At 53.3% G+C, this 14404-nt stretch overlaps 1 protein-coding gene across 2 annotated transcripts in view; it reads left to right on the forward strand.

Annotated features, from left to right (window-relative positions):
• Positions 1-14404, forward strand: part of SLC23A2 (solute carrier family 23 member 2) — an 80390-nt gene that overhangs the window by 23356 nt on the left and 42630 nt on the right. The window contains exons 1-2 of one of the 2 annotated variants that reach the window (XM_068156485.1): positions 116-219; positions 13604-13887. In XM_068156485.1, the coding sequence (XP_068012586.1) occupies positions 13756-13887 (132 nt within the window). In that variant the 5' untranslated portion in view covers positions 116-219; positions 13604-13755. Of the gene's footprint in view, positions 1-115; positions 220-13603; positions 13888-14404 lie in introns of those variants that run through there. The other variant, XM_068156484.1, reaches the window with a different exon arrangement.

The following is a 14404-nucleotide window of genomic DNA, read 5'->3' on the forward strand; positions in this document are numbered from 1 at the left end:
CTCCCCCCCGCGGCCGCCGTTGTGTAAGGCGCGGGGCCGGTGATTGGACACCCGGCGGTTATACAATGCCGGCAGCCCCGGCGGCTTATAAAAGTCCTCCTTCACCATGTCTCCATCCTTTCGGGCCGCGGCTTGCAACGCCAACTGCTGCTCTGAGCTGAGGCTGGAAGGGGGAGGGAAGGCGGTGGAGGCTGAGAGCATCTCTGGAAGCTGGGGCAGGTAAGAGCTGCTTGGATGATGAGCACAATGAGGAGCACAAAAAGCCAGCTGCTTGACTGCTGGCATTAGTAAGTGCGAAAACTCAAACCTGCCAAGCTCAGGTTCTTAATAACTTGAGTTTCAGCACCTTCAAGGTCTGATGTAATTAGTAAGAAAACTCAAACCTGGCAAGCTCAGGGTTTTAGTAACTAACTTTCAGTATTTTAAAGGTCTGATGCAATTAGTGTGAAAACTCAACCCTGGCAAGCTCAGGGGTTTAGTAACTGAGGCTTTCAGTAAGGTTTTGGTAACTCAGGTTTTCAGTACCTTAAAGGTCTGATGACATTGGTGAGAAAACTTAAACCTGGCAAGCTCAGATGTTTAGTAACTAAGGCTTTCAGTAAGGTTTTAGTAACTCAGGTTTTCAGTATCTTAAAGGTTTGATGGTATTAGTGAGAAAACTTAAACCTGGCAAGCTCAGGTGTTTAGTAACTAAGGCTTTCAGTAAGGTTTTGGTAACTCAGGTTTTCAGTACCTTAAAAGTCTGATGACATTGGTAAGAAAACTTAAACCTGGCAAGCTCAGATGTTTAGTAACTAAGGCTTTCAGTAAGGTTTTGGTAACTCAGGTTTTCAGTACCTTAAAGGTTTGATGTCATTAGTAAGAAAATTCAAACCTGGCAAGCTCAGGGGTTCAGTAACTAACTTTCAGTATCTTCAAGGTCTGATGACATTAGTGAGGAAGCTCAAACCTGGCAAGCTCAGGGTCTTAATAACTTAAGTTCCAATATCTTAAAGGGTTGATGACTTAATTTTGCTTTCAAACAATGATGTCCCTGTGAAGACACACTCCAAAGTATTTCCTCTCCTCACCCCTAAACTTTGGCTTTCTTGGAAATGTTCAACAGGGGAGAAATCTCCATGAGGTTTATGTTGCAAAAAGGAGGGTTTTTTTTTCCCCAACAGTGCCTGACCCCTCTCACCCCCAAGACCAGCATCTTGGTGAGGTTTGGAAAGCTTCTTAAATTCCAAATCAAGTGGAAATACTTATTTCAAAATGAGCCTCATGGATCAACTCAGTGTAAACTCTGCCAAGTGTGCCATCAGTTATTGGGTTCCTGGTGGGCTTTGGGTTGGGTTCCTGGTGGGCTTTGGGTTGGGTTCCTGGTGGGCTTTGGAAGGGTTTGTGCTGGTTTTGTGCTGGTTTTGTAGGCTTTTGTGCTGGCTTTGTGTTGGGCTCCTGGTGGGCTTTGTGTTGGGCTCCTGGTGGGCTTTGTGTTGGGCTCCTGGTGGGCTTTGTGTTGGGCTCCTGGTGGGCTTTGTGTTGGGCTCCTGGTGGGCTTTGTGTTGGGCTCCTGGTGGGCTTTGTGTTGGGCTCCTGGTGGGCTTTGTGTTGGGTTCCTGGTGGGCTTTGGAAGGGTTTGTGCTGGTTTTGTGCTGGTTTTGTAGGCTTTTGTGCTGGCTTTGTGTTGGGCTCCTGGTGGGCTTTGTGTTGGGCTCCTGGTGGGCTTTGTGTTGGGCTCCTGGTGGGCTTTGTGTTGGGCTCCTGGTGGGCTTTGTGTTGGGCTCCTGGTGGGCTTTGTGTTGGGCTCCTGGTGGGCTTTGTGTTGGGCTCCTGGTGGGCTTTGTGTTGGGCTCCTGGTGGGCTTTGTAGGGTTTGGGATGATTTTCTGTTGGGTTTCAGCTGGGTTTGTGTGGTTTTGTGCTGAGTTTGTATTGGTCTGTAGTGTTTTGTATTGGTTTTGTAGGGTTTGTGCTGGTCCTGTGATGGTTTGCACTGGGTTTGTCTTGGTTTTCTAGGGCTTTGTGGTGGGTTTGTGTCCATTTTCTAGGGCTTTGTGCTGGTGGTCTTGAGTTTTGTGCTGGTTTTGTATTGCTAACTGGACTAAATTGTTCCCTTTCAGCAAGGAGTTACCAGTTTCAGGAGTAGGTGTAGGAATGCCTGAGCCTGTGGAAAGGAGCTTCATATTCAGAGCTGAAGCAGTTGGCACATTCCCCTGATTTGCTTAATAAATGGAATTTTTCCTAGCTGAGGCTCTTAACTTCACCTTCATTTTAATGTGATTAAGGTCTTGGGGGGGGGGGGGGGGGGAGGGGGGAAGTAGCTTTTATCAAAGTGCCAAAGAGAAGTACAAAGCAAGCTGGGGAAAGCAGCACTGTGTGCTCAGGTTGCTGCTGGAGTGCTGGGAGGCAGCTTAATGGATGGTCTGTTAACATCCAGAGTAACAGGGAGGGAGCTAAGTGCTTGGGGTGTTTATGGAGACTGCAAGGGCTGGCTGCTGGTAGAAACCAAGATAAAAGCCTTTGTGGCCAAGAGGGCCAATAGGATCCTGGGGTGCCTCAAGGAAAGCGTGGCCAAGCAGGGCTAGGGAGGTTCTCCTCCCCCTGGACTCTGCCCTGCTGAGATCACACCTGGGATGTTGTGTCCAGTTTGAGGCTCCCCAGTTCAAGACAGACAGGGATCTGCTGGACAGAGTCCAGTTTGAGGCTCAGAGGATGCTGAAGGGACTGGAACGGCTCTGCTGTGAATAAAGGCTAAGAGCCCTGGGGCTGTTTGGTCTGGAGAAGACTGAGAGGGGATCTGATCAATGTCTTATCAATAACTGAGGGGTGGGGGTCAGGATGAAGGGGCCAGGATCTTCTCAGTGGTCCCAGTGACAGGACAAGGAACAATGGTAACAATCTGGAGCCCAGGAGGTTCCACCTCAACATGAGGAGAAAGTTGTTTGGTGTGAGGGTGCTGGAGGCCTGGAGCAGGCTGCCCAGAGCGGTTGTGGAGTCTCCTTCAGTGGAGATATTCAAAACCCACCTGGATGTGTTCCTGTGTGACCTGCCCTGGGTGATCCTGCTCTGGCAGGGGAGTTGGACTAGATGGTGTCCAGAGATCTCTTCCAGCCCCATCCTGTGATTCTGTACTCTGCTATAAACACTGAGTGTGCTGAGCTGCAGGGAGGGCCAGGCAGTGGTGATGTGTCTGTAAGGCCCCAGGATGCTCTGTTCCAGTTTGATTTGCCATGAGCCTCGCTGCTATCTCGAGAGCACTGCAGGTGTCACTTGATAACTGCTGTTTGATCTGGAGCTGTAAAACTCTTATCTCCTGGCTTTTGCTTGCACTTCTCAAGTGTAATCCTGGGGCTTTCTCTGTGCACTTCTTTCTTGGTCTTTCACTCCAACTCTCAACTGAGACCATTGCATACACACTCATAGATTTGTGGAATGGGTTGGAAGGGACCTTAAAGATATTCAGTTCCAACCCCCTGCCATGGGCAGGGACACCTCCCACCAGCCCAGCTTGCTCAAGGCCTCATCCAGCCTGGCCTTGAACACCTCCAGGCAGGGGACATCCACAGCCTTTCAGGGCAACCTGTGCCAGTGTCTCCCCACCCTCACTGCAAAGAAGGTCTTCCTCATCTCCAGTCTCAGTCTCCCCTCCCCCAGGTCAAAGCCATTGTCTCTCATCCTGGCACTGCAAGCCCTTATCCAAAGTCCTTCTCCAGCTCTCCTGGAGCCCCTTCAGAACCTGGAAGGCTGCTCTAAGGTCTCCTTAGAGCCTTCTCTTGTCTAGACTAAACAGCCTCAACTCTCCCAGCCTGTCCTTACAGGAAAGGCTCTCCAGCACTGATCATCTTCCTGGCTCCCTCTGCACCCTCCCAGTAATTCCATGTCCCTCTCATACCTTATGGCCTTCCTGTTGATGGGATCTGCTGTGTGTGGTCTGCACAGGAATTGGACACAGCTGTTGCCTGTGGGAACAACAAGATGAAAGTGGGATGGAGTGAGAGATGAGCTTGACCAAGAATAGGTTTGACACAAGCCCCTTCAGTGTGACCTGTACTGGTGAGGTTTAATGTCTTTGGTGGCATGGGCATGGGGGTTGAGGCACTCTCACCTGCATGCTTGGCACCACTCCAGTGTGTGCTGTGTGGCTGAGATGCTGGAGAGGAAGGATGTCATCCAGAGGGACCTGGGCAGGCTGGAGAGATGAGCCAGTGTTAGCCTGTGAGTTCAACACAGCCAAGTGTGAGCTTCTGCACCTGGGTTGGGACCATCCCAAGCACAAATCCAGGGTGGAGAATAGCTGCAGAGCAGCCCTGAGGAGAAAGCCTTGGGGTTGCTGGGGGTGCAAAGCTGGGCAGGAGCTGGCACCGAGCGCTGCCAGCCCAGCCCCAGCCTGGCCTGGGCTGATCCCCAGCAGTGTGGGCAGCAGGGGCAGGGAGGGGATTCTTACCCCTCTGCTGTGCTCTGCTGAGACCCCTCTGCAGTGCTGGGGCAGCTCTGGAGCCCACAGCCCAGGCAGGGACCTGTTGGAGAGAGGTCAGAGGAGGCCACATCAGTGTTGGGAGGGCTCTGCTGTGAGGCCAGGCTGTGAGACTTGGGGTTGTGCAGCCTGGAGAAGGCTCCAGGTAGACCTTAGAGCAGCTTCCAATACCTGAAGGGGCTCCAGGAGAGCTGGGGAGGGACTTTGAACAAAGGGCTGGAGTGACAGGATGAGAGGAGATGGCTTCAAAGTGGAAGAAGCTGAATTGAGATAGGACATTGGGAAGAAATTCCTTCCAGTGAGGGTGGTGAGACTTTGGAGCAGGTTGCCCAGGGAGGCTGTGGAGACTTCAAGCCTGGCAGTGTTCAAGGCCAGGTTGGATGAGGCTTTGAGCAACCTGGGCTGGTGGGAGGTGTCCCTGCTCATGGCAGAGAGTTGGAACTGGATGAGCTTTAAGGTCTCTCCACCCCAAACCATTCAGTGTTTCTTTCCTCCCTGGCAGTATTCCCAGCTCAGGTATTTTTGTTCAGAGCTGAAGCCCAAAGAAGCTTTTTTTTCCCTGTTAATAACTGCAGTAAGCAAATGCAGTTGTTGAATGCTGTGAGACCCTTTGTTCTCCATCTCATTCAGCTGGCTTTAGGTCCCCTCCTCGACAAGCTCATTCAGCCAGGAGGTTAATGAGCTTTAGCTAATGTGCTTTCCATCAGGGCAGGGCTTGAGCTGGGCAGAACTTCCCAGCCTGTGTCTGTGCAGACATGCCCCAACCTTGGCCACTTGTTAAGCTGTTCTGGATGGCAGTCAAAATACCAACTACTTAAAAATTCATTAGAGCCTCCAGAGCAAGGAGTCTGGTTGTGCTTTGAAGACCTGCTTTGAAGTGAGGGGAGAAGCCAACTCAGGACTGAACCTTCTTAAAGTGCCCTTCAACTCTTGGGCTTTGAAACCTGCATGTTACAAGTTTGGGCATAGATTGGGACTGGAGATTCAGAAGACATTCTTGGCAGTGAGGGTGAGGAGACACTGGAACAGGATGCCCAGGGATGCCCCCTCCCTGGAGGTGTTCAAGGCCAGGTTGGATGAGGCCTTGATGTAGTGGGAGGTGTCCCTGCCCATGGCAGGGGGTTGGAACTGGCTGAGCTTTGAGCTGCCTTCCAACCCAAACCATTTGGGGGATCTGTGAATGCTTAGCAGTTGTTTCTTGCTGCAGTTAAAGGGGTCGGAGTGGCTGAGAGCTCCCAAACAGAGAGGGACCTGGGGGTGCTGATTGACAGCCGCCTGAACGTGAGCCAGCAGTGTGCCCAGGTGGCCAAGAGGGCCAATGGCATCCTGGCCTGCATCAGGAATAGTGTGGCCAGCAGGAGCAGAGAAGTCATTGTGCCCTGTACTCTGCATTGGTTAGGCCACACCTGGAGTCCTGTGTCCAGTTCTGGGCTCCTCAGTTTAAGAAGGACATCGAAACACTTGAATGTGTCCAGAGAAGGGCAACAAGGCTGGGGAGAGGCCTTGAACACAGCCCTGTGAGGAGAGGCTGAGTGAGCTGGGGTTGTTTAGCCTGGAGAAGAGGAGGCTCAGGGGTGACCTCGTTGCCCTCTACAACTACCTGAGGGGTGGTTGTGGCTGGGAACGGGTTGGTCTCTTCTCCCAGGCAACCAGCACCAGAACAAGGGGACACAGTCTCAAGCTGCGCCAGGGGAGGTTTAGACTCGAGGTGAGGAGGAAGTTCTCCACCGAGCGAGTCATTGGTCATTGGAATGTGCTGCCCAGGGAGGTGGTGGAGTCCCCATCCCTGGAGGCGTTCAAGGGGAGGTTGGACGTGGCACTTGGTGCCATGGTCTAGTCATGGGGTCTGTGTTGATAGGTTGGACTCGATGATCCTCGAGGTCCTTTCCAACCTAAGTTATACTGTGATACTGTGAAATGATGTCACCAGCTCTGAAAGGTGGGTGTCAGGAAGAAGGGGCCAGTCTCATTTCAGTGGTGTCCTGTGATGGGATGAAGAGCAATGGACACAAACTGGAACCCAGGAGGTTCCACCTCAACCTGAGGCAAAACCTCTTGGTTGGGCCAGTTGCCTGGGGACGTCCCTGGGCAGCCTCCTCTGGTTGGAGGTGTCCCTGCTGACTGCAGGGAGGTTGGACAAGATGCCCTTGGAAAGGTCCCTTCCAACCCAGTGCCATCTGTGATGATGTGAGGGTGCTGGAGCCCTGGAGCAGGCTGCCCAGAGAGATTGTGGAGTCTCCTTCTGTGGAGAGCTTCCAAAGCCACCTGGATGTGTTGTGTGTGACCTGCCCTGGGTGAGCCTGCTCTGGCAGGGGGCTTGGACTGGATGAGGTCCCTTCCAACCCCTCCACTCTGTGCCTCTATCTCCATGTAGCAATGTGGTAGCAATCTGAAGCACACTTCTCTTCTCTGGCTGTAGCTGAGAGCAGGGCAATGTGGATGCAGTTTGCTGTGGAGGGGAGAGGGGAAATCTCGGTGTCCTCTCAGGACACGCCAACATTTCAGTGCCATTTCACTTCTTAGGAAGGCACTGGGTGCAAGAGGCACCTTACAACACAACTCAGGAGTGGTGGTTGATTTTTTTTTGCTGGCCCACAGAGCCTCAGTTTCCAAGTAGCCTGAGGAAAAACTCCACTTAAGATTAAAGCAGAAAGCTGATTTCTGCATGTAGCAACAGAAGATGAAGCACAGGCACTGTGCAGCTCTCTTTCATGTCTGGAAGATGGACAAAATGCTCTGGAAGGTTATAAAAAAACCCACCCTTGGGGCACACCTACATGTGTGGAGCAGCTCCTGGGCCAGAGAAGCTCTTGGGATAGTAGGCTGAACATGAGCCAGCAATGTGCCTAGGTGGCCAAGAAGGCCAGTGGCATCCTGGCCTGCATCAGGAACAGTGTGGCCAGCAGGAGCAGGGAGGTCATTGTGCCTTGTGCCCTGCACTGGTTAGGCCACACCTGGAGTCCTGTGTCCAGTTCTGGGCTCCTCAGCTTAGGAAGGATGTTGAGCTGCTGGAAGGTGTCCAGAGAAGGGCAACAAAGCTGGGGAGGGGTCTGGAGCACAGCCCTGTGAGGAGAGGCTGAGGGAGCTGGGGTTGCTTAGCCTGGAGAAGAGGAGGCTCAGGGGAGACCTTCTTGCTCTCTCCAACTCCCTGAAGGGAGGTTGTAGCCTGGTGGGGGTTGGTCTCTTCTCCCAGGCAGCCAGCACCAGAACAAGAGGCCACAGTCTCAAGCTGTGCCAGGGGAGGTTTAGGCTGGATGTTAGGAAGAAGTTCTTCACAGAAAGAGAGATTGGCCATTGGGATGTGCTGCCCAGGGAGGTGGTGGAGTCCCCATCCCTGGAGGTGTTTAGGAAAAGACTGGATGAGGCACTTGGTGCCATGGTTTAGTTGATCAGATGGTGCTGGGTGATAGGTTGGACTTGATGATCTCAAAGGTCTCTTCCAAGCTGGTCTGGTTCTCTTCTGCTCTATTCTCTTCTATCCCATCCCATCCCAGTAGCCATCTGGAGGTGCCATGCTCCTGGCCAGCACTGTGCAGGGCCTGTCCTCGTGGTTGTGGGGCTGCAGGCAGCACTTGGGTTGCATCAGGGTTGGGCTTTCTGAGCCTGGCTGGGGAGATACTCACTGATGAATTCTTTGAGATGGGGAAGGTGGTTTTGCTTTGTGGGAAAACATGAAGCAACTCCTTGGCCAGCTTGGAGAGGGGCAAAGTTGCTGCTCTTCTGATTGCTTGGGGTTTGGTGATGAATATTTTAAGCCCCTTGCTAACCTCTGGCTGCGTTGTTCCCACCTCTCGGCCACGGAGCTCTCGGCCTCGCTGCCCCTCTGCCTCTTGACTCAGGTAGGAGATGAGCTTTTGAGATGACTTTTTCTGTCAGCCAGATTTGCATGGTTTGGCATCTTGAGGAGCACCAGCTTTTTGTGCAGCCTCTCTGGGCAAAAGGGCAGATCTCCCTGTGGGGGCCAAGCTGCTGTAGACCCCACTGAGTGGTTTAATTGGTGGCGGAGGCTTCACAGTTAGGAAGAGCTTACTCCACAGGCAGAAACTGAAGGAAGCAAATACAAAGTGCCTTTAACTGTAGGCTTGCACTGGGCATCTCCAGCTCTGATGGGATTTGTCCTTTTCCTTGTTCCAGTGGCAATTGTTTAAACAACATGGGAGCTGCCTTGGGGGGAGAGAACATTTGGGATTAGTGCTGATGGAAGTGCAGAGTGTGAGAGCTGCCAGCTTGTGGCACACCAAACCCTCCTGCAGCTTTGTGTCCTGTCCCAGTGGCACCAGCTCTGTACCAAATCCCATTTGTCTGTTGGAAAACAGGCATGGGGAGAGTTCTGTGTTGGGGAATGGCTGGAGAGCAGCCCTGAGGAGAAGGACTTGGGGGTGCAAGGAGGAGGAGAAGGACTTGCTGGGGGTACAAAGCTGGACAGGAGCTGGCACCAAGTGCTGCCAGCCCAGCCTGGCCTGGGCTGATCCCCAGCAGTGTGGGCAGCAGGGGCGGGGAGGGGATTCTACCCCTCTGCTGTGCTCTGCTCAGACCCTCCCTGCAGGGATGGGACAGCTCTGGAGCCCTCAGCAGACAGGGACCTGTTGGAGAGGGGCCAGAGGAGGCCACAGCAATGCTGGGAGGGCTCTGCTGTGAGGCCAGGCTGAGAGAGTTGAGGTTATGCAGCCTGGAGAGGAGAAGGCTCCAGGTAGACCACAGAGCATCCTTCCACCTGAAGAGGCTCCAGGAGAGCTGGAGAGGGACTTTGGACGAAGGCCTGGAGTGACAGGATGAGAGGTGATGGCTTCAAAGTGGAAGAAGCTCAATTTGGATTAGACATTGGGAAGAAATTCTTCCCCAGGAGGGTGGTGAGGCTCTGGAGCAGGTTGCCCAGGGAAGCTCTGGAGACTCCAAGCCTGGCAAGTGTTGAAAGCCAGGTTGGATGAGGCCTGGAGCAACCTGTGCTCTGGTGGGAGCTGTCCCTGCTCATGGCAGGGAGTTGGAACTGGCTGATCTTTAAGGTCCCTTCCAACCTAAACCACTCAGTGATTGTAAGTGTGCTGTAGATGCAGAGTGGCCTTTCCCCTTTGAGGAAGGTTTTTCTCCTGTGAATTTGCACCTGGGCTCTCCCCTGCAGTTGGCTGTTTGTCTAGATCCTAATCTTATCTCAAGCACTCTAAACCCCTGCCAGCTCTTGGTGCTCCAGGGTCAATCATCTGTGAGCCATGGAGGGAACTGGGTGTGCAAAGTGGTGAATGTTCATCAGTGTCCTGAAGGAAACTTCACTCCTGGCCTTTGCATTTGATCCAAGGCAGCAGCTAACCCATTGTAATGTGTCCCCAGCTGCTGGGGAATGATTTTTATCTCTTCTTTTTCATCTTCTGAGCAGTCAGATTCGTTACAGAGGGCTATAAAATGCCTGAGTCATCTCCTTTAGCTCTGCTCACTTGCTGGGGTCAGGTCTGATAAAGAATCCTAACCTTCAGATAACCTCAGCTCCTGCTCCCTAAAGGTCTCTGGTTCAGTCTGACACTTCTGATGGCAGAAGAAAAGAGTCTCCTGGAAAGTCTCTGATTGTCTCCAGTGCCACTGAGTGCAAGTTTCATTGCTCAGTAGAATCACAGAATCAACCAGGTTGGAAAAGACCTCAGAGATCATCAAGTCCAACCCATCACCTCCTGACAGCCAAACCCTGGCTTCAAGGGCCACATCCAAGCCTTTTTTGAACACCTTCAGGTAGAAGCCAGTTTGGAGACTTCCTCTCCTTGGTGTGGGTTCCCTGCCCTCCCCTGCTGTGTGTGTGAGGGGTTGGGCTGTGTGCCCCTGGGTGCTCAGACACTGCCCCTCACCAGGAGTGCCACACTGCTTCCTGATGTGGAGTTGCTTCTTTGTCATCAGTGATAGGTTCAGAAAATCGTTTGGGTTGGGAAAGGCCTTTAAGGTAATCCAGTCCAACCATTTTCTAACTCTGCCAGGGCTGGGGCTGAATCATGGCCCTCAGCACCACAGCTCTGCCTCTCTGGAACACCTCTGGCAATGGGGATTCGACCACCTGCCTGGGCAGCCTGGGCCAGTCTCTGACAACCCTGTCAAGGAAGAAGTTTCTTCTAATGTCAAACCTAAGCCTCCCCTTGGGCAACCTGAGGCCATTTCCTCTTGTCCTGTCACTTGTTCCTTGGCAGGAGAGCCCAACCCCCACCTCACTCCAACCTCCTTTCAGGGAGCTGTAGAGAGCAATGAGGTCTCCCCGCAGCCTCCTTTTCTCCAGGCTCAACACCCCCAGTTCCCTCAGCTGTTCCTCCCCAGCCCTGTTCTCCAGACCCTTCCCCAGCTTGGTTGCTCTTCTCTGGGCCACCTCCACCTCAGGGTCTTTCTTGGAGTGAGCCTCTCCCCAGCTCTCCTGCAGGTACTGGAAAGCTGCTCTAAGGTATTCAGTATCACTAGGGTTGGAAGAGACCTCAAAGATCATGAGTCCAGCCTGTCACCACAGGCCTCATGACTAGAGTAGGGAGGACACCACTGCCCACTGCAGGCTTCAACTCACAACCTTCCCATTGAGGGTCTGATGTGCTCCCAACTGAGCCCTGGAGCCTTCTCTTCCCCAGGCTCAACAGCCCCAACTCTCCCAGCCTGTCCCCACAGGAGACTTTCTGCAGCCCTCTGATCATCTTGGTGGCCTCCTCTGGACCTGCTCCAGCAGCTGGTTGCATGCTCCTCTGATGGAGCCCTCCAGACCATCTCCCCAGCAGCAACCACATCTCCTGGGAGCAGCCAGCAGCAGCCTGCTCTGCAGTCCCAAGCACAGCAGGATTTGTGTGGCCTTTCCTTTGCACCAGTGCTGATGCTGCTTAATGTATTCTGTATTAATGCTAACTAAGAAGCTTAGCAATGCCAGGGATACCTTCAAGCAGCTCCCTGCATGGCAGGGGTCCTGCTGCTCTGACTCTCACCCTGGGCTTGTGTTGGCTGCATTGGTTGGGGAGGTGTCCTCCTGCCCTTTTCCTTTGCAGTGTGAGGTGATGAAGCTGCCAGCCTCAGCTCTGCCTGGCTCCAGCCCTGATGTTCTTGGAGGATAAAATCTGTCAGCATGGACAGAAAAGGGCAGATGCTTTGCTCTTTTTTTCTGTGTGCTTTTTTTTCCCCTCTTTTCTTCCTTCTTATGTGCTTGGGGAAAAAAAAAATTCCTTTGTGCCTCTCCAGTGAAAGCAAAGAGAGAACCACTCCAAAACTCCCACCCCAGGCACCAGCCCCAGACCTTCAGCTGCTCTTTCTCTAACCTGTCCATGTCACCTCTCAGGCCTGCACAGGCAGCTTGGAGAGGATCACACTCAAAGCAGCAGCAAATGGGTTGGACTGGAAGGGACCTCCAAGATCATCCAGTTCCAACCCCCCTGCCATGGGCAGGGACACCTCCCACCAGCCCAGGCTGCTCAAGGCCTCATCCAGCCTGGCTTTGAACACCTCCAGGGAGGGGACAGCCACAGCCTCCCTGGGCAGCCTCTGCCAGGGTCTCCTCACCCTCACTCCAAAGAATTTCTTCTTCCAGTCTAAATTCCCTGTCCCCAAGCTTCAACCCATTCCCTCTCCTCTGTGTGGTTGGAAAATTCTTCTAAGACTATCAGGTCCAGCCACTGAGGATCATTCCTGCAGGTGTTTGAGGCATCACCAGAGACCTCTGTGCAGGCTCCAAAGCAGAGAGGCTAACCTGAAGTTGGTGGTGGTGGTGTCTGGAGATTTGCTGTTGTGGGGGGAGGAAATCTTTGCTTCCTGGAGCAGGGCAGTGCCTGATTTTCCACAGTCACACATTGCAGGCAGTTGGAAGGGACCCTCAAAGGTCATCTTGTCCAACTCCCTCCCCCTGCAGTGGGGGCACACTGGAACAGGCCTGGGGAGGGGGTGGATGCCCCCATCCCTGGAGGTGTTTCAGAGCCACAGAGATGTGGTGCTGAGGGACATGGCTTGGCACCAGGCTTGGTGGACTTAGAGAATGGTTGAACTCAACAACCTTAAAGGTGTTCCCCAAGCAGAGGATGTGGTGATTCTGTGGCAGTGGAAGTGTCAAACAGCATTAAGCAGTTAATCATTAGCTAAGGTACTCTCTTTACCTCTTCAATCATAGCATATGAGGACTTGACCTACATTTGTTGGCCCTGCACTGCTGTGCACTCAGGAACACTCCTGAAGGCAGCAAACAGGTGTGGCTGGGCAAGGAGCTGGCCAGGAAGCAGGAGCACAGGATGGCAGAGCTCCCAGGAGCAAGCTGAGCACCTCCACAGCACCCCAGGGCAGGACCCTCTACCTGAAGGGAGGTTGGAGCCAGGTGGGGGTTGGTCTCTTCTCCCAGGCACCCAGCACCAGAACAAGAGCACACAGTCTCAAGCTGTGCCAGGGGAGGTTTAGGCTGGAGGTGAGGAGAAAGTTCTTCCCAGAAAGAGGAATTGGCCACTGGGATGTGCTGCCCAGGGAGGTGGTGGAGTCCCCAGCCCTGGAGGTGTTCAAACAAGGCTTGGATGTGGCCCTTGGAGCCATGGTTCAGCTGTCAGGAGGTGTTGGGTTGGACTTGATGATCTCTGAGGTCTTATCCAACCTGGTTGATTCTATGACCCCTGTCAGAGCCAGCCCAGGACCTTTGGGGCTTTGCCAGATGGCTGCAGAACCATGAGAGCTCAGCCTGTTGCACACACTGGGGAGATCAGAGTCCAATTAAGGAGGCAGTTTAATGATGATGATCACAGAGTGTGAATATCAACTTCCCTGCCAGAGAAGGACTGCCCAGGGCAGGTCACACAGGAACACATGCAGGTGGGTTTGGAATCTCTCCAGAGAAGGAGACTCCACAGCCTCTCTGGGCAGCCTGCTCCAGGCCTCCAGCACCCTCACACCAAGGAAGTTCCTCCTCATGTTGAGGTGAAACCTCCTGGCTTGTAGCTTGTATCTGTTGCTCTTTGTCCTGTCACTGGGCACCACCAAAAAGAAGATCCTGGCCCCTTCATCTTGACCCCCACCCCTCAGGTATTTATAGGCACTGCTGAGGTCCCCTCTCAGCCTTTTCCTCTCCAGACTAAACAGCCATGAGTGTGAAAGGGAGCCCAGGCTGCAGGGGGTGTGGTTGTACAAGCACCCTGGGGATGATCAAGCCAGCACTGATTTCTCTCCTCCATTCCAGGTGCCCTTGATGCTACTTAAAGAAGCAACCCTCATGTCCCAGCTGGATTGCTGAGCCCTCCCCTGATTCCTGGAGCTGCTGCCCTTAAAATCAGGAATTGTCCTTAGTGCTTGCTTGGCCTGGCATCCCAGAAGCATCTTCCTGGGTGCTGCATGCAAGTCCTTGAGGCCCTGGAAACGATGGGGATTGGGAAGAACACCACGTCCAAATCGGTGGAGGCAGGAGGCTCAGCTGAAGGCAAATATGAGGAGGAGACCAAGCATCCAACCTTCTTCACCCTGCCTGTAAGTAACAGCTTCAGGTGCTGCCTGGGGGAAGCACCCAATGATTGCATTGTACAAACCACAAGCAGGCAGTGAAGCCTCTTCTGCCACTTCCTTACCTAGAAAGAGGAGCAGTGGGGTGGGGATGGAATCCTGTCTCCAGCCCTCAGGTGTCCTTGTGCTCCCAGCAGGAGCCTAAGCTGTTGAGCTTCACCTGCAGCAAGAGAAATGCTGGGGCAGGGCCAAAGTGGAGTGATGAAGCTGGGGAAGGGTCTGGAGGACAGGGCTGGGGAGTAGCAGCTGAGGGACCTGGGGATGTTGAGCCTGGAGAAAAGGAGGCTGAGGGGAGACCTTCTGACTCTCTACCACTCCCTAAAGGGAGTCTAGAGCCAGGTGGGGGTTGGTCTCCCAAGAAACAAGCCATAGGACAAGAGGGAATGGCCTCAAGTTGCCCCAGGGGAGGTTTAGGTTGGCCATGAGGAACAATTTCTTCACTTTGAGGGTTTTCAAGGCATGTCCCAGGCAGCTCATGGTGGTG

The sequence above is a fragment of the Melanerpes formicivorus genome, unplaced genomic scaffold (assembly GCF_026170545.1).
Source record: "Melanerpes formicivorus ecotype bairdi unplaced genomic scaffold, bMelFor1.0.p_v2 SCAF_34, whole genome shotgun sequence".
In the NCBI taxonomy this organism is placed as follows: Eukaryota; Metazoa; Chordata; class Aves; order Piciformes; family Picidae; genus Melanerpes; species Melanerpes formicivorus.